The sequence below is a fragment of the Macaca mulatta genome, chromosome 1 (genome assembly GCF_049350105.2).
Source record: "Macaca mulatta isolate MMU2019108-1 chromosome 1, T2T-MMU8v2.0, whole genome shotgun sequence".
Lineage (NCBI taxonomy): Eukaryota > Metazoa > Chordata > Mammalia > Primates > Cercopithecidae > Macaca > Macaca mulatta.
Window position 1 is genome coordinate 5851130 of NC_133406.1, and position 24296 is coordinate 5875425.

Genomic DNA, 24296 nt, shown 5'->3' on the forward strand with positions numbered 1-24296 from the left:
AAAATTTCTGATATATTTCTTGAAAAAAATACACATATAAGTGAACCCACACAATACAAACCCATATTATTCAAGGGTCAACTGTTCATAAATTGCTCTAGTGAAGTATATGGAAATTGAAAAATTTAGAGAGGCAGGAACTCCTAATTCAGCCAAAGAGAAGTAAAGAAGGCCTCACAGAGGAAATGTTAAGTCGTGAAGGATAATTTCCAGTAGAGCAGAAGGCACAGAGGCTGAAGGAACCATGCTATATGTTTGAACAGTAAGTCGATCAGTATCACTAGAATGTAAAATGCGAGGTGGAGGGGTGGTTGGAGATGGGTAAAGTAGGTAAAGGTGGGCCACAAGAAGAATAAAAATATCAAGACTTTTATTTGGTACACATGTCTCCTGTACTTTCCCCCTAGAAGAAACACTGGAGGGCCACTGAAAACTTTTTATCAGAATTGAGTCTTAAATCATAATTGAAGTGTGAAGAAAGGGAAACCAGTAATTACAAATACATAGGTAAGAGATAAGCACATGAACAAAAGCAATCAAGCAGTAGGAATTAAAAAGAAAGGATTTAGTACAGAGATATTTAAGAGAAAAACTGACAGAATTTTATGACAGAATAGATATAGGGGAGAAAAATACACCAAAAACAATCCCGGGTTTCTGAAGTGAGCAATCAAGTGAATACTGGTACTAAAGATTTTTTTTCAGACCAATAACAAAAAAAGCAAAAGGGAATCATAAAAAATAATTAATTCATGGCTGGGCACAGTGGCTCACACCTGTAATCCCAGCACTTTGGCAGGCCGAGGTGGGTGGATCATGAGGTCAAGAGTTCAAGACCAGCCTGGCCAACACAGTGAAACCCCATCTCTACTAAAAAAAAAACAAAAATTAGCTGGGTGTGGTGGCAAGCGCCTGTAGTCCTAGCTACTCAGGAGGCTAAGACAGGAGAATTGCTTGAACCTGGGAGGCAGAGGTTGCTATGAGCCAAGACCATGCCATTGCACCCCAGCCTGGGCAACAAAGTGAGACTCCGTCTCAAATAATAATAATAATAATAATTCAAAGAAGACAGAAAAAGAGGTAAAGAGGAATAAATAAGAGATGGGTAAAGAAGAAGCCAAATAGCAAGATGGTGTGTTTAAACTGAGTTGTATAAATAATCACAATAAATGTCAGTGGTGTAGATACCCAAATTAAAAAGCAAATATGGCCAGGCACAGTGACTCACACCTGTAATCCCAGCACTGTGGGAGACCGAGGCAAGTGGATCACCTGAGGTTAGGAGTTTGAGACCAGCCTGACCAATATGATGAAACCCCGTCTCTACTAAAAATACAAAAATTAGCCAAGCATGGTAGCATGTGCCTATAATTCCAGCTAACTGGGAGGCTAGACAGGAGAATCGCTTGAACCCGGGAGGCAGAGGTTGCAGTGAGCCAAGATTGTGCCGCTGCACTCCAGCCTGGGCAACAAAAGCGAAACTCTGCCTCAGGAAAAAAAAAAAAAAAAAAAAAAAGCAAATATTGTCAGATTGGATAAAAAAGCAAAACCCCACTATATGCTTTCTATAAAAACCCAATTCAAATATAAAGATACAAATAAGTTAAAAGTGAAAGGAGGGAAAAGATATACCATGCTAACACTAGTCAAAAGAAAGTGACATTCAATCAAAATATAAAACTCATGTGTTTTCTCTATACTGGCAATGAGGGGTTAGAAAATAAAAATTTGGAAAATATGTATCATTTATGATAGCATAAAAAATAAAAAGGAATAATTCTAATTAAAGATGTATGAAACCTTTACTCAGAAGACTATGAAAGGTTATTGACAAAAATTAAAGATGACTCAAATAAGTGGAGTGATATGCAGTTTACAAGGATTAGATAATATCATAAAACGTTAATTCTCAAATGACCTATAATTTATAATTTAAAGTCATCTCAATCAAAATCCCAAAATGACTTTTGGAACTTCACAATTCTGAACTGTATTTGGAAATACTAAAGGCCAAAGGATAAAGAACAATGTTGGAAGACTTGGTCTGCCAGATATCAGGCTAACAATCAAGATAGTATAGTATTAGCACAATGAACTAAAACACAGTCCAGTAACAGACCCAAATATATATGGACAACTTATTTATGAGAAAGGTACTATCGTAAAGGCAAAGGACTACCTTTCCAAGAAATGGCACTTGGACGTATAAATACATAGGAAAAGAACAAACTATGACCCCATATACAAAAATAAATTCCAGGTAGGTTGCAGATCTAAATGCAAAAAGTGGAACCGTAGGCCAGGAGCAGTAGCTCACACCTGTAATCCCAGCACTGTGGGAGGCCGAGGAGGGTGGATCACTTGAGGTCAGGAGTTCAAGACCAGCCCGGCCAACATGGTGAAACCCAGTCTCCACTAAAAATGCAAAGTTAGCTGGGCATGGTGGCGTGTGCCTGTAATCCCAGCTACATGGGACGCTGAGGCAGGAAAATCGTTTGAATCCGGGAGGCGGAGGTTGCAGTGAGCTGAGATCGTGCCATTGCACTCCAGCCTGGGCAAAAAGAGCGAAACTTCATCTCAAAAAATAAAAATAAAAAAAAAAGGCAGGGGAGGGTACGGTGGCTCATGCCTGTAATCCCAGCACTTTGGGAGGCCAAGGCAGGTGGATTGCCTAAGGTCAGGAGTTCGAGACCAATCTGGCCAACATGGTGAAACTCCGTCTCTACTAAAAATACAAAAAACATTAGCTGGGCTTGGTGGCATGTGCCTGTAATGCTAGCTACTCGGGAGGCTGAGACAGAGGAATTGCCTGAACCAGGAAGGTGGAGGTTGCAGTGAGCCGAAATCGCACCACTGCACTCCAGCCTGGGCAACAGAGTGAGACTCCGTCTTAAAAAAAAAAAAAAAAAGAAACTGTAATTTCCAGAAGATTATGTAGGAGAATATCTTCATGACTGTGGTTGGAAAAAAAACTTTTTAAAAGGACATAGAAAACAACTACATAATCAAGGAAAACAAATGGCTGAAGTTCTAGCCATCAAAGCAAGCAACATGCAAACTATCAAGAGAGTTACGAGCGAAGCCACAGAGTGGGAATATATATTTATAATACATATACTGACAAAGGGCTTGCATCAAGAATATATAAAGAACTCCCTAAATAAATATGTCAGATACATACCTCAATAAAAAATAATAAGGATATCTGAATAGGTGGCTCACAAAAGAGGCATCAAATGGACAATAAATATATGAAACGATACTCAATCACACTAGTAGTTAGGGGAATGCAAATGAAAATCACAAGACAGCACTCTAAGTTCACCAGAAAAATCGACAATACTATATGGTCAGTAAGGACATGGAGCAAACGTATCACTCATATACTACTGGTAGAAGTGTAAACTGATAAAACCCCCTTGGAAGGTTGTCATTACCTACTCAAGTTGAACACAGACATATCCTGAGACCAAAAATTCCACTCCAACATACATATGCAGCCTAAATTTGTGTAACACACACCAGTAGATGAAAGAATGTTCATAGCGACACTGCTCACAATAGCTGCAAACCGGAAACAACACAAATGTTCCCTGACAGTGGATGGATAAAGTCATATGTTCATATAGCAGACCCACCAAAGAAAATGAACAAAGTTCAGCCAATGCGACAACATGGATGAATCTAACAAATATAATGGTGGACAGAAGAAGCCAGATACAAAAGAATACATACTCTACAATTCCACTTACATAACATTGAAAAAAGAGAACTTAAAATGTTTAAGGATGCATACTTGGGTATTTTTCAGAAAACTCAGGATAGTGATTAGCTTTAAAGGCACGAAGGAGCAGTAACCAGCAGGAAGCATAAAGTGGTGATAATTACATAGGTGTTCATTTACAGATAAATCATTGAGCTGTAAATTTTTGTTTTGTGTACTTTACTGAATGTTATGTTAAATTGTGTCATTAGAAAATATAAAGGAGGAGGGTATAGTCAACCAATGTCCACGTTACACAGAGCGGCTACAAGGTTTATAGCAATGAGAACTGATAGCTGGAAGAAGAGCAGTTGGGGTGGACTATAGGGGGCGAAACTCAACTGAAGCATACTGAAACAAGAATGGGAGGGAAAGAAGTGGAGACATAAACATAGACAACTGCTTGGAAACATTTTGGTATGAAAAGGAGAACAAAGATGAAAGGTGATAGTTGGAAGTGAATGTAGGGTCAGGAGAATATATTTTGGGTTTGTTTGCTTTATGGGAGCTATTAAAGAATGCACTCTGCTAAGAATAAAGCATTGGCCGGGCGTGGTGGCTCAAACCTGCAATCCCAGCAGTTTGCAAGGCTGAGGACCGTGGATCACTTGAGGCCGGGAGTTTGAGACTAGATTGGGCAGCATGGCGAAACCCCATCTCTGCCAAAAATACAAAAATTAGCCAGGTGTGGTAGCGCATGACTGTAGTCTCAGCTACTCGGGTGGCTGAGGCAGGAGAATTGCTTGAACCCAGGAGACGGAGGTTGCAGTGAGCTGAGATTGCACCACTGCACTCCAGCCTGGATGACAGAGCTAGACCCCGTCTCAAAACACTAAATTAAATAAAAAGAATAAACCACTGAGAGGGAAAAGATACAAGAGAAAGAAAAGTGCAAGGATGAAACCCTTGAAAAAAGTGAAAAACATCTGTGACGTAGAGCACACAAATGCAGAAATGGACCTTTGTCACAAACAGAGAAAATAGATGAGTCTCCAACAATCATAAACACAGTGCTAGGGGGAGGCATGAAAGAGAAAGGAATTCTAATGCAGAAAAGGGAAGAGAGAAGGCACGCTATTCCGGAAAGCAGAATGTGGGAGGGCATTTCAACTACACCCTGAAGGCTGGAAACATTTCAATAGGTAGAGAGTAAGAAGGGAACATTTTGGGGAGGGAGGGCTGCATAAACCAAAGCCAGTTCTTCAAAGAGAAATGAAAGTGGATTATAAATTTATGAAGTAGCAACTGGAGAATGGTCTGCATGCCTACAGATAAGATTTGTAACAGGAGAAGAGTGAGGCTGGGCGCAGTGGCTCACGCCTGTAAGCCCAGCACTTTGGGAGGTCAAGGTGGGTGGATTACGAGGTCAGGAGTTCAAGACCAGCCTGGCCAACATATTGAAACCCTGTCTCTTTCCTAAAAATACAAAAATTAGCCGGGCATGGTGGAGCACGCCTGTAGTCCCAGCTACTTTGGAGGCTAAGGCAGAAGAATTGCTTGAACCCGGGAGGCGGAGGTTGTGGTGAGCTGAGATGGCACCACTGCACTCCAGCCTGGGTGACAGAGCAAGACTCCATCTCAAAAAGAAACAAAAAACAAAAGACAGGAGAAGAGTGTGAAACTAGTCTCGAACGTTAGTTTGACAGAAATTGTGGATGACTTGAGACATTGGTCTTTATCCTACGGGCATTAAATAGCTACTGTAAATTACTCAGGGAAGGAAAAAAAGATATAATTTACTTAGTCTTTCCAATTTTCTTTTTTGAAGAAGGGTACTCTTTCCCAAGTAGAATGAAGCTTGGATTAGGGACTAAGACAGGGGAGGGCGACTGGACAGAAAGAACCTTTAGAAAACTAGTAACATCTGTGGACGATAACGAGAACCTGAACTATGATTCACTGTATCTTCCTCTGGAACATTCCATTTACAGTGCTAATCTCACACTTTCATCATTGTTGATCAACTCTGACATGTCACATTTAATGCAAAGAAAACTTCAGGTTACCAAAAGAAGAATAAAGTTCTGTTAAATACATCAAAGGATTGAAAAGTATTATTTGGTCTTAAAATAGAATTGTTTTTGACACCTTGGGAAATTAGGACATTCAAAAGCAGCTGTGTGTACAGGGGAATTTACAAAGTCACAGTATGCCTAGGAAAGATACACACTCGGAAACATTCTGAGAAGACCGTAAGCTTTCACCTATGGCTGATCCCTAGGCTCAGAGCAAGCCTGGTTAAATGGGAAAAGAATGTCCCAGCACAGAGCCAATCTGAAAACACTGGGAGAGGTGGGCTGTTCTCTCTCTCTCTCCCCACCTCGCCTCCACCTTTGGAGGGGAGTGGGGGGTATTTGTTTTCAGCTCTGGGAATTCAAGGAAATCCCTGTCAAACATTAGCTGAACATGAGCTAATAGAACGCAGACTTCAATAATCACACATGACATGGAATAGTCTTCGCAAAAATAGTTTGAAAAAGTCTCAACACAAAAGGACTACTACAGCCTTCAATAGTAAAATAAGACAGCAAATCCTAGGAAAGAAGGAGTTAAAGATTTCCAGAGTAATCACATGATAGTGAAATGCTCAATTTTCAACAACAAAATAACGAGGAATACAAGGAAACAGGAAAACATGCTCACTCAAAGGAATGGAATAAGCTGACAGAAACTATGCTTGAGAAACCACAGACATCAGACTTACTGGGAAAGACTTTTAAATGACTGTCTTAAATACACTCAAAAAGCCAAGAGACAAACATGGACAAACAACTAAAGAAAATCAGGAAAACACATTATAAAAAGAAACCAAACAGAAATTGTGGAGCTAAGAAGTATAACAACTGAAACAAAAAATCTACTAAAGGTGTTAAAGAGCAAATTTGAGTAGGCAGAAAAAAGAATTGGTGAACTTTAAGAAATGACAATTAAAATGATCAAGTCTGAGGAGCAGAAAGAAAAAAGAATGAAGAATAACCATTTGATCCAACAAGTCTATTTCTGGGTATATCCTTAAAATAGTTGAAACAGGGTCTCAAACAGATACTTGTATGCCAATGTTCACAGAAGAAATATTCATAACAGTCAAAAGAAACAACCCCAATGTCAGTCAATAGATGAATGGATAAAGTTTGGTAATATACATACAATGGAATATTATTCAGTCTTGAAAAGAAATTTTGACACATGCTACAACAAAAAGAACCTTGAAAATATTATGCTAAGGGAAATAAGCCAGACACAAAAAGACAAGTATTGTTTAATTCCACTTATATCAGATATCTGAAATAGGCAAATTTATAAAGACAGAAAGTTGAATAGAGGTTACCAGGGGTTGGCAGGGAGGGGAATGGAGATATTATTTAATAGGTACAGAGTTTCTTTTTGAGATGATCAAAAACTTCTGAAAACAGATAACGGTAAGATTAACATTATGAACGTAGTTATTACAGATAAACTGCACACTTAAAATGGTTATAATAGTAAATTTTGTTATATATATTTTACCAGAATAAAAAAAAGTACAAAAGAGAAAAAGAAAAAAGATGTATAAGAGAAAAGCACCCAAATACTCACCAGTTCTAGCTGCTCACCAGCAGATGCAGCTTTGCCAATATCTGCATTGTCATGGGAAAATGGTCTTTTGGCAGTTTCACCCACCCCAGAATCTTCACCTGTTGTAATCCAAGAATTCTGCACGTTTCCCTAAAACAAAATGTGCCAGTAATTGCAACTGAATTCAACTTTAAATAAACATGCATACTTTACCAATAGAATACCGATTCTTTTTTTTTTTAAATAAAACGTTATTAGAAATCTTGATCTTAAATTTAGACATTGAGAATTAAATTCCAGGAGAGTCAATCTTTCTCAAACTATAAATAAGAAATAGAGTGGTTCCACTGTTTAATTTAACATTTCTTTTTCATAATCTATATGGCCAAAAATCTTAAATCAAAAGACATGACATTTAGAGACAAAAAACATAGATTTAAGACCCTACGCTGCTGATCACTAGTTAACTGATGTTGGAAAATCACAAAACTCTCTACTTTAGCTTAGTTTTTTCAGCCTAATGTGCATCAAGATCCAATAAGGTACTATGTCTAGAAACCTTCTAGAGTCATTAATTTAGAGTCATTCATTTATTCTTTGGTTATATGTGCAAAATTGAGAAAAAGGCATAAGCACAAAACTTCATGTGACTAAAATCCAGGAATCTCTGAATATTTTTAACCTCTGTAGGAAAATGTTGTAAGATCTATAACACTGCATTTCAATCTGTTTCCAGGCATTAAGAGCAACTATTTATTTGCCTCATAACCCAAATTCATGCTCCCCAATAAAAACTGAGTATCTAACATTAGGGTATAAAATGCCAGCTGAAAGAGTATTCACAACCATAGGCCTAATTCAATAATTTGATAAGATTACTCCCTGTCAGACATAGAAAAGATCTTAGAAATCAACCAAGCCAAACTCTCACTTAATAGACATGGAAGAGAGAGAGCAAAATGATTGCGATTGCTAGTACTGGGCTAAGCAGCCATGTTTCACACACATGGTTTTATCATTCTACTCTGCCTTCCACTTCCTCCTGCCAGTAGTCTCCTCTCTTCCTGAGAAAATGAAAACTGACTGATTTTGCTACCATAGGGTAAAGCAAACTAGCATCTGGAATTAGGACAGATGATTATGGACGGAGTATATGAAATCATGAGGAACAGAAGTTGCTACGTTCTGTTCTGGATTCCTACTATGAACAAAGGCATTCAAGTCTCCAAAATTAGGGTGACCAGCCACATCCTTTGATTTCTGGAGCCCTCTAGGAACTCTGGCACAATCAAAGCTAATACATTACATTGAATTCACATATGGTTCAAATATGTACCTTTCTCTGTCCAAATATAAACCATTCAAGAAAGAAAAAGATCTTTTGCATCCAACAGCAGCTGGTAGAATTTGTTTCCTCTCTAAATATAGTTTCGTTTTTGAAATAAAACCAAGAGATTAACAAACAAATTATGACATTGGTACAGAGAAAGCGAAATGCAGTGTCTTAGATTTGATGCTGAAGTGGGACATTGGCTTTCTTCTTGGAAGTGTGACTCTTCGTTGTATATGGTTGTGAATACCGATTCTTATCTAGAGAAAAAGCATATGCTTCTACACTACAGGATCTCCATGGTGATAAGAGTATCTTTTGGTATGCTATTAAGATGACTGGTGGCTGGAGTCCATGATTAGAAGATTAGAACTTGTGGCCCCACTCTCCCACCTCAAGCGGGGAAAGGACTGGAGATTGACTTAATCACCAACAGCCAGTGATTTAACCAATCATGCCTATGTAATAAAACCTCCATAAAAATCTTATATGATGAAGTTCAGAGAATTTCTGCATTGGTGAATGCATCCACATGCCAAGAGGGTGGTGTACCCAAACTCCACAGACAGAAGCTCTTCTACCTGGGACCAGCCTGGACCTGTGCCTCTTCAATTGGCTGTTCATTTATATCCTTTATATAATAATAAAACAGTAATAGCAAGTAGAGTGTTTCCCTGAATTTTGCGAGCCATTATAGAAAATTATCACAAATTATTGTAGGAACCCCCAATTTACAAACAAATCAGACAGAATTGTGGATAACCAACAGACCTACTATTTGCAGTTGGTATCTAAAGTAGCAGGTAGTCATGTGGGACTGAGCCCTTTACCTGTGGGTCTGATACTAACTGTGTAGTGAGTGTCAGAATTGAATTGAATCACTGGACACCTAGTTGGTATCGACAGAGAAATGGAGAATGGCCAGGTGTAGGAGACAACAGTCCCAAACATTTGGTGTCAGAAGCGTTATGAGAAAAAGGAACAGTTTTTTCCCTTCAATGTCCTATATTATTCTGATCTTCTGCCTTTCCGAAAGATAAATATTTATCTTTAGTAAAAAGAAACAGTGCATGTGCAGTGATAAACAGAGTTGACATGCAGCCTGCATGCCAGGGATTCAAAAAGGAAGAAGAGTAGGCACTGTGACAAGCCACAGAAAGGTGTACTATCCCAAGGAAGCAGTCGCTACTCAATTCCAGTCAATCATCGCCATGTGGGAGTGAAAATTCATATTACCAGATACCTGGTACTTCATATGAAACATTATTAAATACTGGCTCAAAATTTATCAAACAAACCAAACATGCCTGAGTTGAATTTAGTGTACCCATTGTTAGTTGCAACCTCTGTCACCCTCTCAACATTCAATGTAGTAAGCAGCCCAACGATCTGGGGAATTCATGTGCACAAGAAGGATTAAAATACTTATATTAATTTAATCCAACAAATAATTATTGAACACTTGCTAAGGGCCAAAGGATATGGTAGTAGTCACAAGAGAGGACAGGTCCCCAAACACTGAACTATACTGCAGTGTCACATCATGCTAGAATGTGGTAAACTACATTCACCTAAAGTAGTACTCTGAATTCTATTTCATATTCTTCTGGAAGTTCAGTTTAGTGCAAACATTTGTGTAACACCTACGGTGTTCAGACACTGTGCTAAGAGCTTGGAGGACAAAAATGAGCAACATCAATCTTAGCTCCAAGGAGTTTACAGTTTAATAAGGGAGACACACAGCTAGGCAGGTCCTTTCAATATAATAATGTGAGTGCTAGGCTAAAGGTGTGCACAGGGGCCTCTGCCAAAACACAGGAGGGATACTAAGGGCACCCAGCAATCCAAGGAAGGTTTTCTAGAAAAAAATTGACACTGGTGTGATACGTTGAAGGATAAGTAAGGGTAAGCTAGATGGAAAGGGCATTCTAAGAAGAGAGAACCTCACGACAAATGTCACAGGGGTATGGAAGAGCATGGTGCCTGCAGGGAGGTCTTAGACAATTCAACATTACTAGAGGTCAAAATATAAGGTGATGAATGTCAGAAGATGAAGCTACAGAATCAAGTAAGGGACTTGAGAGTATACCACACCATGGAATGAGTCTGCACTTGATTCTCCAGGCAGGGCCAAATCCCCTAAGATATTATTGCATTTAAAGTTGTTTTTGAGATCAGTGAAGGAGGGTGGTACTAATGTTCTATGGAGAAACTGGAGGAAGCATGGAGACCACAGATTGCTGACTTACGATATAAAATATTATCATTCTTTGGAAAGAAGTGCTAGTCTAATGGATATTTTGTTCTTTCACACATAGCTTTAAAAAACTTGAATGCTCCTTAACCAAGATTTTTTTTTTTAAATCTAAGTACGTTAAATCCCTGAAGATCATTCAAGACCTTTGATTTCTTAACTGGACGGGGTGGGGGGTGGTGGTAAGAGAGGGGATGAAAACAAACATGAAAAAAAATTGGCCCAGAAATTTTCTCCTTAAAAAAAAAAATCCTAGATCTTTAAAGGAGGACACATGACAAAATGTCGAATAAATAACTTGTTTTTGTATTATTGTGATTTTGTGAACTCTAGAGAAAAGCTTTCCATGAGGAAATATTTTATGAGAAGGGAAAGTGATGAAAAATCAGGACAGCAATGAAATATACTTTGAATGGCTTGCTTCTTTAACTTCTAGGTCAAAAACTAGACCAAAAGTTGAAAGTCTTGCAGGCTACCATCCAGGTCCAGGGCTACAAGCAGGAGACAATAAAAAGGAGGTTCTTCTCTTTTCTGCCAGGGAAAACTTCTATCCTCTGCAAACAAAGATGGTTTGGTTCACTGTCGACGAGCTCTTCCTAATTTACGCAGAAAAGCCGTATAATGTAAGGTTCTACTGGGTGTATTTAGAGATTTAGACAGTCCTGGGTTTGAGTCCCTGCTTTGCCATTATCTAGCTCTGTGACATTAGGCCAATTACTTAGGTTACTTAACAGTTGTGTACCTTAATTTACGCCTCTGAAAACAGAGATAATAACACCCGCCTTGTGTGGCTATCGCAAATCTGAAGTAATATAATGTAAATAAAGTGTTTGATGCAGTGCCTGGCACATCATAACCATGTAGTCATCAATAAACGTTAGTTATTACTGTATGTGATGGTTAATACTGACTGTCAACTTAATTGGATTGAAGGATGCAAAGGATAGATCCTGGGTATGTCTGTGAGGGTGCTGCCAAAGGAGATTAACATTTGAGTCAGTGGGCTGGGGAAGGCAGACCCACCCTTAATCTGGGTGAGCACCATCTAATCAGCTGCCAGCAAATACAAAGCAGGCAGAAAAACGTGAAAAGGCTAGACTGGCTTAGCCTCCCAGCCTACATCTTTCTCCCGTGCTGGATGCTTCCTGTCCTTGTACATCAGACTCCAGGTTCTTCAGCTTGGAGACTCGGACTGGCTTCCCTTGCTCCTCAGCTTGCAGACGGCCTATTGTGGGACTTTGTGATTATGTGAGTTAATACTACTTAGTAAACTCCCCTTTATACATATCTATCCTATTAGTTCTGTCCTTTGAGAGAACCCTGACTAATAAACCATATAAATGTTTCAATTATCTTTTTTAAAAGGCATTATGAAACACTGAAAATCTATGGTGAAATCAGCAAATTTAAATACAGCAAGGGAAGATTTAGCATCAATATTTTAATTGACTCATTACAAAAACCCCATCCCCCCAAAAGAAGGTATTTCTTGACTTTTTTTATATTTAAGATATCCTAAACACTTTTATTCATGTTATAACTTCTGCCACAGCACAATGCACGTGTTGCTGAAATGTCTTGTTTTTTGTTCATCTTGTTTTTATTGAGGCAAGGTCTCACTCACTGTTGCCAAGGCTGGGGTGCAGTGGCGTGATCAGGGCTCACTGCAGCCTTGACCTCCTGGGATCCTTTGACCTCAGTCTCCAAAGTAGCTGGGACCACAGGTGTGCACCAGCATGCTTGGCAATTTTTTTTATTTTTTTTATTTTTTGGAGAGATGGAATCTCACTATGTTGCCCAGGCTGGTCTGGAACTCTTGGGCTCAAGTGATCCATCCACTCACATGATCATCCTTCCAAACTGCTGAAATTGCATGCATAAGACGCTGTATCTGGCCTTGAAATGTTTCAATTCACTTACTCAGGTAAAATGTGGGGGTAACAATTCGACAACAACAAATAACAGGAGACTAACATTAAAATAGATATCAAGGTCATCTGGCATATCTGCAGTAATCATTTCAATATCTGCATTACATTTAGCTCACATGAATGTTTAAAAAAACAACAAAACCTCTCTAAAACCTTATCCTTCCTATGATTCTGACTGTAGTTTTGTTTAGCACATTTTCTTTGCTCATGCAGCAAGGCATGTGTGCTCTTACCATCATTTCCTTCCCCTTTTGCATTACTCATTTCTCTTGCCCTCTGATTCACTCGTCTGCCTAATTTCCTTTCTCACTTCACTTCCCTTTCTTCCACTTCTTGGCCGTTATATAAATACTGAAGACTATGAATAATTGAATCACTGCTTGCTAAGTGACTACATATTTGGAAGAAAAGCAAATGAATATTTTTAAAATAAGCTACTTCTAAATATTTCATATATGGTGATATCTTCTTCAAATTGACATTAAAATAATAAGCAACTAAGATGGAATTTTTACCATTAATAATTATATAAATCTTCAGGAAAAAGTTATATAGTGAGGAGAAGAGAATTGATCACAAACTTAAATGCAACTGCAGAAAATTAAACTGAAATACTAATTAGCCCACTTCATTTATCAGAGTTAATATACTCCTATACTTCTCAATAGCAGACTCTAACATATACAACTCCAGGATTAAAAACAAGCTATCAATTCAGGTTAAAAAAAAAAAAAAAAGACTTCAAAAACGAAAATTAGAGGATATCTCAGTCAAACATCAAGACTTTCATGTTTTCTTAACAGCTGATTTACTAATGACGACAAAGTCCAAACCACCAAAGTAAACTGCAAAGTGAAGCTGGAATAGGCAAGCATGAAAACTTCCGCGTGGAAAGTTGCATTTGTCTCAAAAAGCAGAAGCAGCTGTGACTATATCTTACAGAAAAACAGTTTTAAAAAGTTTAAGACAAAAGTACTCTGATAAGCCATAAGAAAGTGGTTTAAGCACCATTTAAAAGTCACCACAATAATTCTCTGTCACAGAATTATAGGGATAATCTGACCCAACGTTCTTCAAACTCTGGGCCACTGACATTAGAATCACTTAGGCAACTTGATAAAAGTTTAGATTCCCAGGGGCCAACCAGACCAAGTGAATCAGACTCACAGGGCCTGGAGTCCAGGAATTTGCATTGAAAACTCCTGGTATATGTGAATCTTCTCAAAATAACAATAAAGAAATAAAGGACATACGGGATTAAGCTATGTAAAGCCTTCTAAAATTACTTGCTAAACACCAGCCTTCTTAGGGACAATGGGAAGACTAACATTTTGATTCTTGGACCCTAAGGCCAATGTTCTTTCTGCTATATCATGCTGCTAATTAGGCTTCTCAGATTTCAGATATCAAGGACAATTTAGAGAAATCCAGCACAAATCTAAGCTAAGGTTCTGAATGGTTTCTAGACTCAGCAAAGTCCTTCCTGTATAACACGTTTCCTGCTTTCAGACCTGCTCTTTCCATATGGTAAGGCAGAAATGGTACGCTCAGGAAACCATAGCAAATATTACAAGATCATTTCACTTGAGAATTCATTCTACCACAGTGAAATCTGGTATTTGAGGTCTCAAACAAATACTAACATAGTACTTTGGCCACACTTCAAGGAGAAAAACTAAGCAGGTAAGAAGGCGGGGAGAGAGGGCAGAAGGGAATATTCACACTAAATAAAATGTATGATTTTTTAAAAGAATGCTCACAGATGCATCCAGAAGTGTTTGTTCCCTTAGTGTCTCCTCCTGTCTTTGAGATTTCAGCTCTTGCTGGAGGCTTTCATTTTCAAGCACAACTGCTTGTATTTTATTTTTCAATCCAGAGAGTTCCTCCTATAATAAGCAACATCAAATACATTAAGCATTATTAAGCAGTGTTTTTATTTGTTGATTAGAGGACCAGCATGATATAAAGTATGGAAGACTTATGTTCTCCTTTTCCTGAAATATAATTATATTTAGACAAACAAGGCAACCTAAATATTAGCTAGATACCAAAGAGAAGGCTAAGGTATATAGTAATGGGCCTGCTGGTGGCATATCACAAAAGTGTGTCGTTTCTGACAATTTCCTTTTCTCCAAGGAATCAAGGCTCAAAGAAAAGTCTTAATTAAAAGAGTTATCCAAGAGATTTTAAAGAAGTAGACTCTGAAAAATGAGTTAAGACATATTATGACTAATGATCAAATACCATCAACTTGTTAAAAACTGATGGAAGATTAAATAGAGGGAGGCTCTGAGACAGAAACGCATAGACAGGCGTGATGATTACCTATGAAATGGTAGCCAGATAGGAGAGAATTATAGTAAAACATTTCATGGAGAATTCTGAAAGAGTATTTCCTTGGCCTCACAGGATGTAATGTAAAGAATTAACAAATCAATAACAATTAAAATTACAGGATGTAACATAAGAAATTACAGGTCAACAATAATTAGAATAGCTATTGAGTGGACCTCAGTCGCTGGAAAAACAATTCAATAACATCAATATATCAATCATATAATACGTAACCTAATATTCATTACTAGTGTAATCACAAGCTATTGTACAACATGTGAAAATTCCCCTCAATTATTATTATTTTTAAACCCAAAGCTATACTAAAAGCTGAAATTAAAAAAATATTATGGACTTTCATTTTTCAGTCTGGAATGTAATGAGCTTGGAACAGCTCACTCCCATCTTCACAACAGGAAAAACGTTGAACAAACTGGAAATCAACAACTCTTCTTAGATTCATCAGATAATTGAAGTCACAGGGAAAACTGCTGCCCCAAAATTGACGAGACGAGTGGTCGCTGAGACACAGAATTTACAGGAGGAAATCAGAAACCTCTGCAGGAGGTAGAAAATCTAAACTGTAATTGATGACTTGCTGGAAGCTCAGTGTCAACAAGTTTGAGAGTTAAAAATTCCGGGCTGGGCGCAGTGGCTTAGGGCTGTAATCCCAGCACTTTCGGAGGCCAAGGTGGGCGGAGTACAAGGTCAGGGGTTCAAGACCAGCCTGGCCAATATGATGAAACCCCATCTCTACTAAAAATACAAAAACTAGCCGGGTGTGGTGGCGGCGCCTGTAGTCCCAGCCACTCGGAGGCTGAGGCAGGAGAATGGCTTGATCCTGGGAGGTCGAGGTTTCAGCGAGCCGAGATCACGCCACTGCCCTCCAGCCTGGGTGACAGAGCAAGACTCCATCTCAAAATAAATAAATAAATAAATTCCAGGAAGACCCAGTCATAGGAGGACTGCCCTGCTTCCCCAGTTTTATCTCCAGGACAGTGCCAGATTTTCACAGTAAAAACTAGAGAAAAATCCCCTTATGCAACCTAAAGAAAGAAGAAAAGCAGCCAGTTTGAAATATGCTCAGCACGTTGTGTTCCTTGTCACAGGCCTGACTCGAGGGAAACGACTTTACCGGAGCCGAACTGACTGGGGGGCTGCCGTCACCTAACTGGCCTAAATAAAGAAATCCAGCTCCAGCCCCCTCTTGCATTCAGTGTGGGAGAAGGGGCCTCCAGCTTCCTCTAGCCTTCCCGTCTACCTTAAAGGGCAGGGGAGACTGAGAAGCACTTGTGAATGTCACAGCCCAAGGCAAAGGCTTATTAAAAGACTCAGATCTAGTCATAGGCCTATTGAACGCTTCCCTCTACTCCCACATCTAACGACCACATCACTAGGGCTCCTGTATACTAACAGAGAAATTCAACAGAAAGAACTGCATATCTCAGACTATATTTAGGAAGAATTCACTAGGGTAATGAAGAGACAACAGAAGAGACAAGACCAGGACATGGAAGGAAATTTCAGCCTCTGACATGTATAGTGACAGCAAACACAGCCTAGCTTCTAGCCAGATAAACATAAAAGCTCATGCTAAAGGCCTACTTATCTCAGTTCCTTTTACCAAATATGTCATGGCCAGCATTCATCAAACAATTACAAGACATGCTAAAAGACTGAAACACAGTTTGAAAGGATTTAACAAGCATCAGAAACAGTCTCAGATAAAGCAGAGATGTTAAAATTATCAGACCAGGAATTTAAAATAATTACAATTAAGGCCAGGCACGGTGGCTCACGCCTGTAATCCCAAGCACTTTAGGAGGCCAAGTGGGAGGATCACCTGACCAAGGTGTTCAAGACCAGCCTGACCATCATAGTGAAACCCCACCTCTACTAACAATGCAAAAAAAATTCGCCAGGGGTGGCGGTGCATGCATGTAATCCCAGCTACTTGGGAGGCTGAGGCAGGAGAATCGCTTGAACCCAGGAGGCAGAGGTTGCAGTGAGCCGAGATCACGCCACTGCACTTGAGCCTCTAAATAAATAAATAAATAAATAAATAAATAAAATAATTATGGTTACTATGCTAAGGTCTCTAATAGAGAAAATAGACTATATGCAAGAACAGCAGAGTAATATAAGTGGAGAGATGGAAACTCTATGAAAAAGATGAAAAGAAAATGCTCAAAATAAAAAAACTATTAACAGACATGAAGAATGCCTTTGAAAGGCTCATCAGTAGATTGGACGTAGCTGAGGAATGCATTAGTAAACTTTAAGAATTGTGAATAAGAATTTCCAAAAAAGAAATGCAATAAGGAAAAAAACTGAAGACAGAAAAATTATATGAGAACTACAGTACAATTACAAATGGTGTAATAAATACATACATACCACAGGAACACAAAAAAGGAAAAGAAGAAATATTTCAGTCAATAATGACTGAAAAATTTCCTGAATTAATGACAGGCACCAAACCACAGATCTAGGAAGCTCACAGAACACCAAGCAGGATAAATACCACCACAAAATACACTGAAGAATATCATATTCATACTGCAGAAAATCAAAGACAAAGAGAAAAATCTTAAAATAAGCTAAAGTAAACAAACAAACAAACAAAACCCCAAAATCAGGCTGGGCGCGGTGGTTCATGCCTGTGTTCCCAGCATACAGGGAATGTATGCCTTGGGAGGCCGAGGCAGGCAGATCACATGAGCGTCAGGAGTTCAAGACCAGCCTGGCTAACATGGTGAAACCCTGTCTCTACTAAAAATACAAAAATTAGCCAGGCATGGTGGTGGGCACCTGTAATCCCAGCTATTCAGGAGGCTGAGGCATGAGAATTGCTTGAACTCGGGAGGCCGAGATTGCAGCGAGCCAAGACCTCGCCACTATACTCCAGCCTGTGTGACAGTGCGAGACTCAGTCTCAAATAATAATAATAATAAAACAAAAATCAAACAAACAAAAAAACAAAAACCTTACCTATAAAGAAGGAAGGATAAGAATTACCTGGGAATACTTTTCAGAAGCCATGCAAACAGGAAGAGAATAAAATGAATCTAATATTTAAAGTGTTTAAAAAAAAAAAAAAAAACACCAACCTAGAATTCTGGATTCAGCAAGATTAACTTTCAAAAGAGAAAGAAAAATATTTTCTTAGACCAACAAGAATTGATGGAATTTATTGCTAGCATATATGCCTCACAAGAAACGTTAAAAAAGTTCTTCAGAAAGGAGAAAAGATGATAAGGTGAGAAACTGCCATCTACATAAAGAAAAAAAGAGTATTAAAATAGGAGTAAGTGGATAGAAAATATTTTCTTATTAATTTATTTGACAGATGACACTTTGTGTTCAACATCATAATTGCAATAGTGTTTGTAGTAATTGTAGTTTATAGATAACTGAAATTAATGACAGAAATATTATAAAGGATGAGAGAGGGCTTGGGAATTCTGTCATAAGGAATTTGTACTATTCAAGAAGTGGCACAGGGTTACTTGAAAGTAAAGTTAGTTATAAATATTTACTGCAAACTCTAAGGCAACCAGTAAAGAAAAAAAAAAGACGAAGAAGTACAGTTGATCAACTGATATGTTAAGACAGGAGAAAAATGCAATCATGCAAAAATTAGCTGGTTGTGGTGGCTCACGCCTGTAGTCCTAGCTACTAGGAAGGCTGAGGCACAAGAATTGATTGAACCCAAGAGGCAGAGGTTGCAGTGGGCCAAGATGGTGTCACTGCACTGCAGTCTGGGCAACTGAGAGAGACTCTGTCTCCAAATATAAAAAATAATATGCAATCATATAAAATGCTCAATCAAAGTTACAGAAGGGACAGGTGCAGTGGCTCACACCTGGTAAGTGCAGCACTTTGGAAGGCTGAGGTGGGAAGATCACTTGAGGCCAGGAGTTTGACACCAGCCTGGGCAACATAGTGAGACTCCATCTCTGCAAAAAACATAAAAATTAGCCAGCCATAGTGGCGCAAGTCTGTAGTCCAAGCTACTCGGCAGGGAGGAGGTGGGAGGACTGCTTGAGCCCAAGAGTTCTAGGCTATAGTGAGCTTTGGTTACATCATTGCCTAGGTAACAGGGCAAGGCTCTATCTCTTTAAAAAAAAAAAAAAGCCAGAGAAGACAGAAAAAGTGTGAAAATTTTTTAAAGAAACAAAAAATAAAGACAATGAAAATAATAGTAACAAATATGTTATACATTGATCCAATCATAACAATAATATCTTTAAATATAATGGTCTGAATATACCAAGTAAAAGATAGAGACTGTCAGAGTGGTTAAAAAAAGAAGAACAGGCCGGGCGCGGTGGCTCACACCTGTAATCCCAGCACTTTGGGAGGCCGAGGCGGGCGGATCACAAGGTCAGGAGATCGAGACCACGGTGAAACCCCGTCTCTACTAAAAATACAAAAAATTAGCCGGGCGCGGTTGTGGGCGCCTGTAGTCCCAGCTACTCGGGAGGCTGAGGCAGGAGAATGGCGTGAACCCGGGAGGCGGAGCTTGCAGTGAGCTGAGATCGCGCCACTGCACTCCAGCCTGGGCGACAGAGCGAGACTCCGTCTCGAAAAAAAAAAAAAAGAAGAACAACAAACTATATGTTGTCTACAAGAAGCCTATAATAGCCGGGCAAGGTGGCTCACATCTGTAATCCCATTACTTGGGAGGCTGAGGTTGGAGGATCCCTTGAGCCCAGGAGTTCAAGACCAGCCTGAGCAATATAGTGAGACCCCATCTCTAACCAAAAAAAAAAAAAACCTCAAAACAAAAAAAGAAGCCAACTATAAATACAAAGACACAGATAGATTAAAAATAAATGAATGAAAAAAACATATCATGTTAACACTAATCAATAGAAAGTTGGAGTAGCAATATTAATTTTAGACAAAGCAGATTTCAGACCAATGAAAATGATCAGGGATACAGAGGTACATTACATAATGATAAAGAGGTCAATTCACCAAGAAGATGTAACAAGTCTTAATGCATACGTGCTTAATAAAAGGGTATCAAAATGTATGAGGCAAAGGAAAACAGATGAATCCACTATTACAGTTGGAAATTTCAACATCCCCTGTCAGAAATGATAAAAATCACAAAGGACACAATGGAAATGAACACCAGCATCAATCAACTGGATCTAAGTGACATTTACAGACTACTTCATTCAAGACCAGCAGTACACATGTTTTCTTCAGGCTCACACAGAACATTCACCCGGGCAGACTACAATGTAGAAACCTTCACGAATTTAAAGGAATCGGAAAGTATGCGGTCAGACAACAATGGAATTAAACCAGAAATCAGTAACAGAACGACAGCTGCGAAACTCCCCAAATACCTGACGATGACACAACACTCTTCTAAATGACACACATGAATCCAAGACGTATCAAAATCCATTTAGAAATATTTTCAACTAAGTAAAAATTAAAATACAACTGATAAAAAGCTATGTACTTATTAAAAGGATGCAGCAAAAGGAGTGCAAAAAAATTAGAAAAGAAGAAAGACTTCAAATAAATAATCTAAGCTTCTACTTTAGAAGTTGGAAAACCAACAGCAAATTAATTCCAGAGTAAGCAGAAAAGAACATATAGTAAAAATCAGAGTGAAAGAATGAAATTAAAAATAGAAAATCACTAGAGAAAAACAACAAAATCAAAAGTTGGGTCTTTGAAAAGATGAATAAAATTGATAAGACTCTATACAAGTTAACTAAGAAAAAAAAAGAGAAAATACCAATTAGATTCTATCATGTACTAAGATCAGAAGTGAAAACGGGGCTATCACTACTGATCCCATGAACATTAAAAGGATAATAAAGAAATGTTTAAAAAACAGGATAACAAAGAAATACCATGAACAACTCCATGATCATGAATTTAGTCACCTAGATGAAACGCACCAATTCTTTATAAGACACAATCCATGAAAACTCACAGAGGGAAGAATAATCTGAATAAACCTATATTTATCAAGAAAATTAAATCAACAATTAGCAACCTTTCAAAACAGAAAGCACCAGGTCCAGATAAGTTCACTAGTGAATTGTACCAAATATTTAAGAAAGAAATTATACCAATTATCTATAACGTATTTCATAAAATTCAAGAGGAAGTATTTGCTAACTTATTTTATGAGGCCAGCATTAACCTAATACCCAAACCAAGTGAAAACAAGTGGAAAATTACAGATCGATATCTCTAATGAACGTAGATGAAAAAATCCTCAACAAAATACTGGCAAATCAAATCCAACAATGTAAAAAAGAATTCTACACCAGGATAAAGTAAGATTTATTCTAATTACACAACATTGGTTCGACATTTGAGGATCAGTTAATGTCACATCAACAATGTAGAGAAGAAAAATCATAATTTTAACCGTAGATGCAGGAAAAGCATTTGACAAAATGCGGCAGCCATCTATGATAAACACAGATGGTCCCTCAGTTGCGATGGTTTGACTTATGATTTTTTTGACTTTATTATGCTGCAAAAGCAATATGCATTCAGTAGAAACCATAATTCAAGTTTCAAATTTTGATATTTTCCCAAGCTAGCAATATGCAGTATAATATTCTCTCATGATGCTGGGCAGCAGCAGTGGCAGTGAGCTGTAGCTCCCAGTTAGCCGTGCAATCACAGGCGTAAACAACCAATATTCTATAGTATATTAAATGCGTTTTCAATTTACAATGAGTTTATCAGGACACAATCCCATTGTAAGTCGAGAGGCATCTATACTCTCAGTAACTAGGAATAGAGGGAAACACTCTTAACTTGATAAAGAACATCTACAAATAACCTATAGCTAACATACCTTATGGTAAGAAAGCAGTTTCCCACTAAGATCAAGAACAAGGTAAAGATGGCCCCTCTCACAACCATTCAACATCATTCCAAAAGTCTTAGCTAATGCAATAAGACAATTAAAAAAATAAAATCTGGCTGGGCACATTTACTAAAGCCTATAATCTCAACACCTTGGGAAGCCTACGTAGCAGGACTGTTTGAGCCCAGGAGTTCAAGACCAGCCTGAGCAACATGATGAGACCTCAACTCTACAAAAAGTAATAATAATAAAACAATAGCCAAGCATGATGGTGTGCATCTGTGGTCCCAGCCACCAGGGAGGCTGGGGTAGGAGGATCACTTGAGCCCAGGATGTCAAGGCTACAGTGAGCCATGATCATGCCACTGCACTCCAGCCTGTACAACAGAGCAAGACCCTATCTCAAAACAATTAATTAAGAAAAATAAATGAAAAATGTAAAAAACACAAAATCTAAACATATTGGAAAGGAGAAAATAACACTGTCTTTGTTTGCAGATAATATGCTTGTTGATGAGGAAAATCCCAAAGAATCAACAAAAAATGCTGGAACTAATAAGTGACTTAGACCAAGGTTGCAGAATACAAGGTCAATACACAAAGTCAATTGTTTTCTTCTATATTAGCAATAAATCATTGGAATTTGAAATTAAATACATAATACCATTTACACTAAAAAATGAAATAGGTAGCTGGGCACAGTTCCTCATGCCTGTAATCCCAGCACTTTAGGAGGCCGAGGCGGGTGGAACATGAGGTCAGGAGTTCGAGACCAACCTGGCCAACGTAGTGAAACCCCATCTCTACTAAATAACAAAAATTAGCCAGGTGTGGTGGCGCATGCCTGTAGTCCCAGCTACTCAGGAGGCTGAGGCAGAAGAATTGTTTGAACCCAGGAGGCAGAGGTTGTAGTGAGCCGAGACTGCACCATTGCACTCCAGCCTGGATGACAGAGCGAGACTGTGTCTCAAAAATAAAATAAAATAAAATAAAATAGGTATAAATCTCACAAAATTTGTAGAAGATCTATTTGAGGAAAACCATAACACTGATTAAAGTAATCAAAGAAGATCTAAGTAAATAGAGATATTCCATGTTCATGGATAGGAATATTCAATAGTATCAAAATGCCAGTTATTCCCAACTTGATCAATAGATCCAACACAATTCCAATCCAAATCCTATTTTGTGGATATCAACAAACTGATTCTAAAGTTTACAGGGAGACAAAAAAGTCCCAGAATACTCATCACAATATTGAAGAAGAATAAAATTGGAGTCCTGAGATTACCCAACTTCAAGACTTAATATAAAGCTACAGTAATCAAGATAGAGTGATACTGGCAAAAGAATTGACAAGTAAATCAATGGAACAGGATAGCCCAGAAACAGACCCCAAAATATGGACAACTGTCCTTCAAACATGATCTAAATGTAAAATAAGCAATTATAAAATACCTAGAAGAAGAAAGGAGAAAATATAGTGAACTTGGATTTGGTAATAAATTTTTAAATGCAAAGTTAAAAGTACAATCTATGAAAGAAAAAATTGGTAAGTTAAACTTCATTAAAATTAAAAATTTCTGCTCATTGAAAGACACTGTTAAGAGAAGTAAATGCCAAGTCAAAGACTGGGAGAAAATACTTGAAAAAGACATATCTGATAAAGGATTGGCATCCAAAATACAACAAGAATTGTTAAAACTCAACAATAAAAAAACGAACAACCTGATTTTAAAAATGGGTGAACGACCTGAACAGACACCTCACTCAAAGATGTGATATAGGTGGAATATAGGCACATGAAAAGATGCTCAGCGTCATTTGTGATCAGGAAATTGAAACTAAAACAGCAATGAAGTTCCACTACACATCTATTAGAACAGCTAAACTCTAAAACACTGACAACACCAAATGCTAATGAGGATATGGAGAACAATGAGAACTCTTGGACACAGGAAGGGGAACATCACACACCGGGGCCTGTTGTGGGGTGGGGGGTGAGGGGAGGGATAGCATTAGGAGATATACCTAATGTAAATGACGAGTTAATGGGTGCAGCACACCAACATGGCACATGTATACATATGTAACAAACCTGCACGTTTTGCACATGTACCCTAGAGCATAAAGTAAAATTTTAAAAATTGAAAAAAAAAAAGACCGGTTCAAGATCTCTCTCTCCCATAAAAACATTCCCAAAGACATTAGCTTTTCCTAACTTTCTTCTCTTATTATAATTATAGCTTATACCAAGAAGTAAAGGCCTA

The 24296-nt window shown here is 38.2% G+C and overlaps 1 protein-coding gene across 18 annotated transcripts in view; it reads right to left on the minus strand.

The window, feature by feature from the left end:
• The window catches only part of SDCCAG8 (SHH signaling and ciliogenesis regulator SDCCAG8), a 249512-nt gene that overhangs the window by 207235 nt on the left and 17981 nt on the right, over positions 1-24296 (minus strand). For 14 of the 18 annotated variants that reach the window (XR_013415966.1, XR_013415967.1, XR_013415968.1 and 11 more), the window contains exons 5-6: positions 14594-14719; positions 7340-7468 (exon numbers count right to left, since the gene is read on the minus strand). Coding sequence is in view for 12 of the 18 variants with exons in the window: in XM_077998215.1 (XP_077854341.1) it covers positions 7340-7468; positions 14594-14719 (255 nt within the window). In the remaining 6 variants the exon portion in view is untranslated. The remainder of the gene's footprint in view (positions 1-7339; positions 7469-14593; positions 14720-24296) is intronic. The other 4 variants (XM_077998216.1, XM_077998214.1, XM_077998211.1 and 1 more) reach the window with 1 other exon arrangement.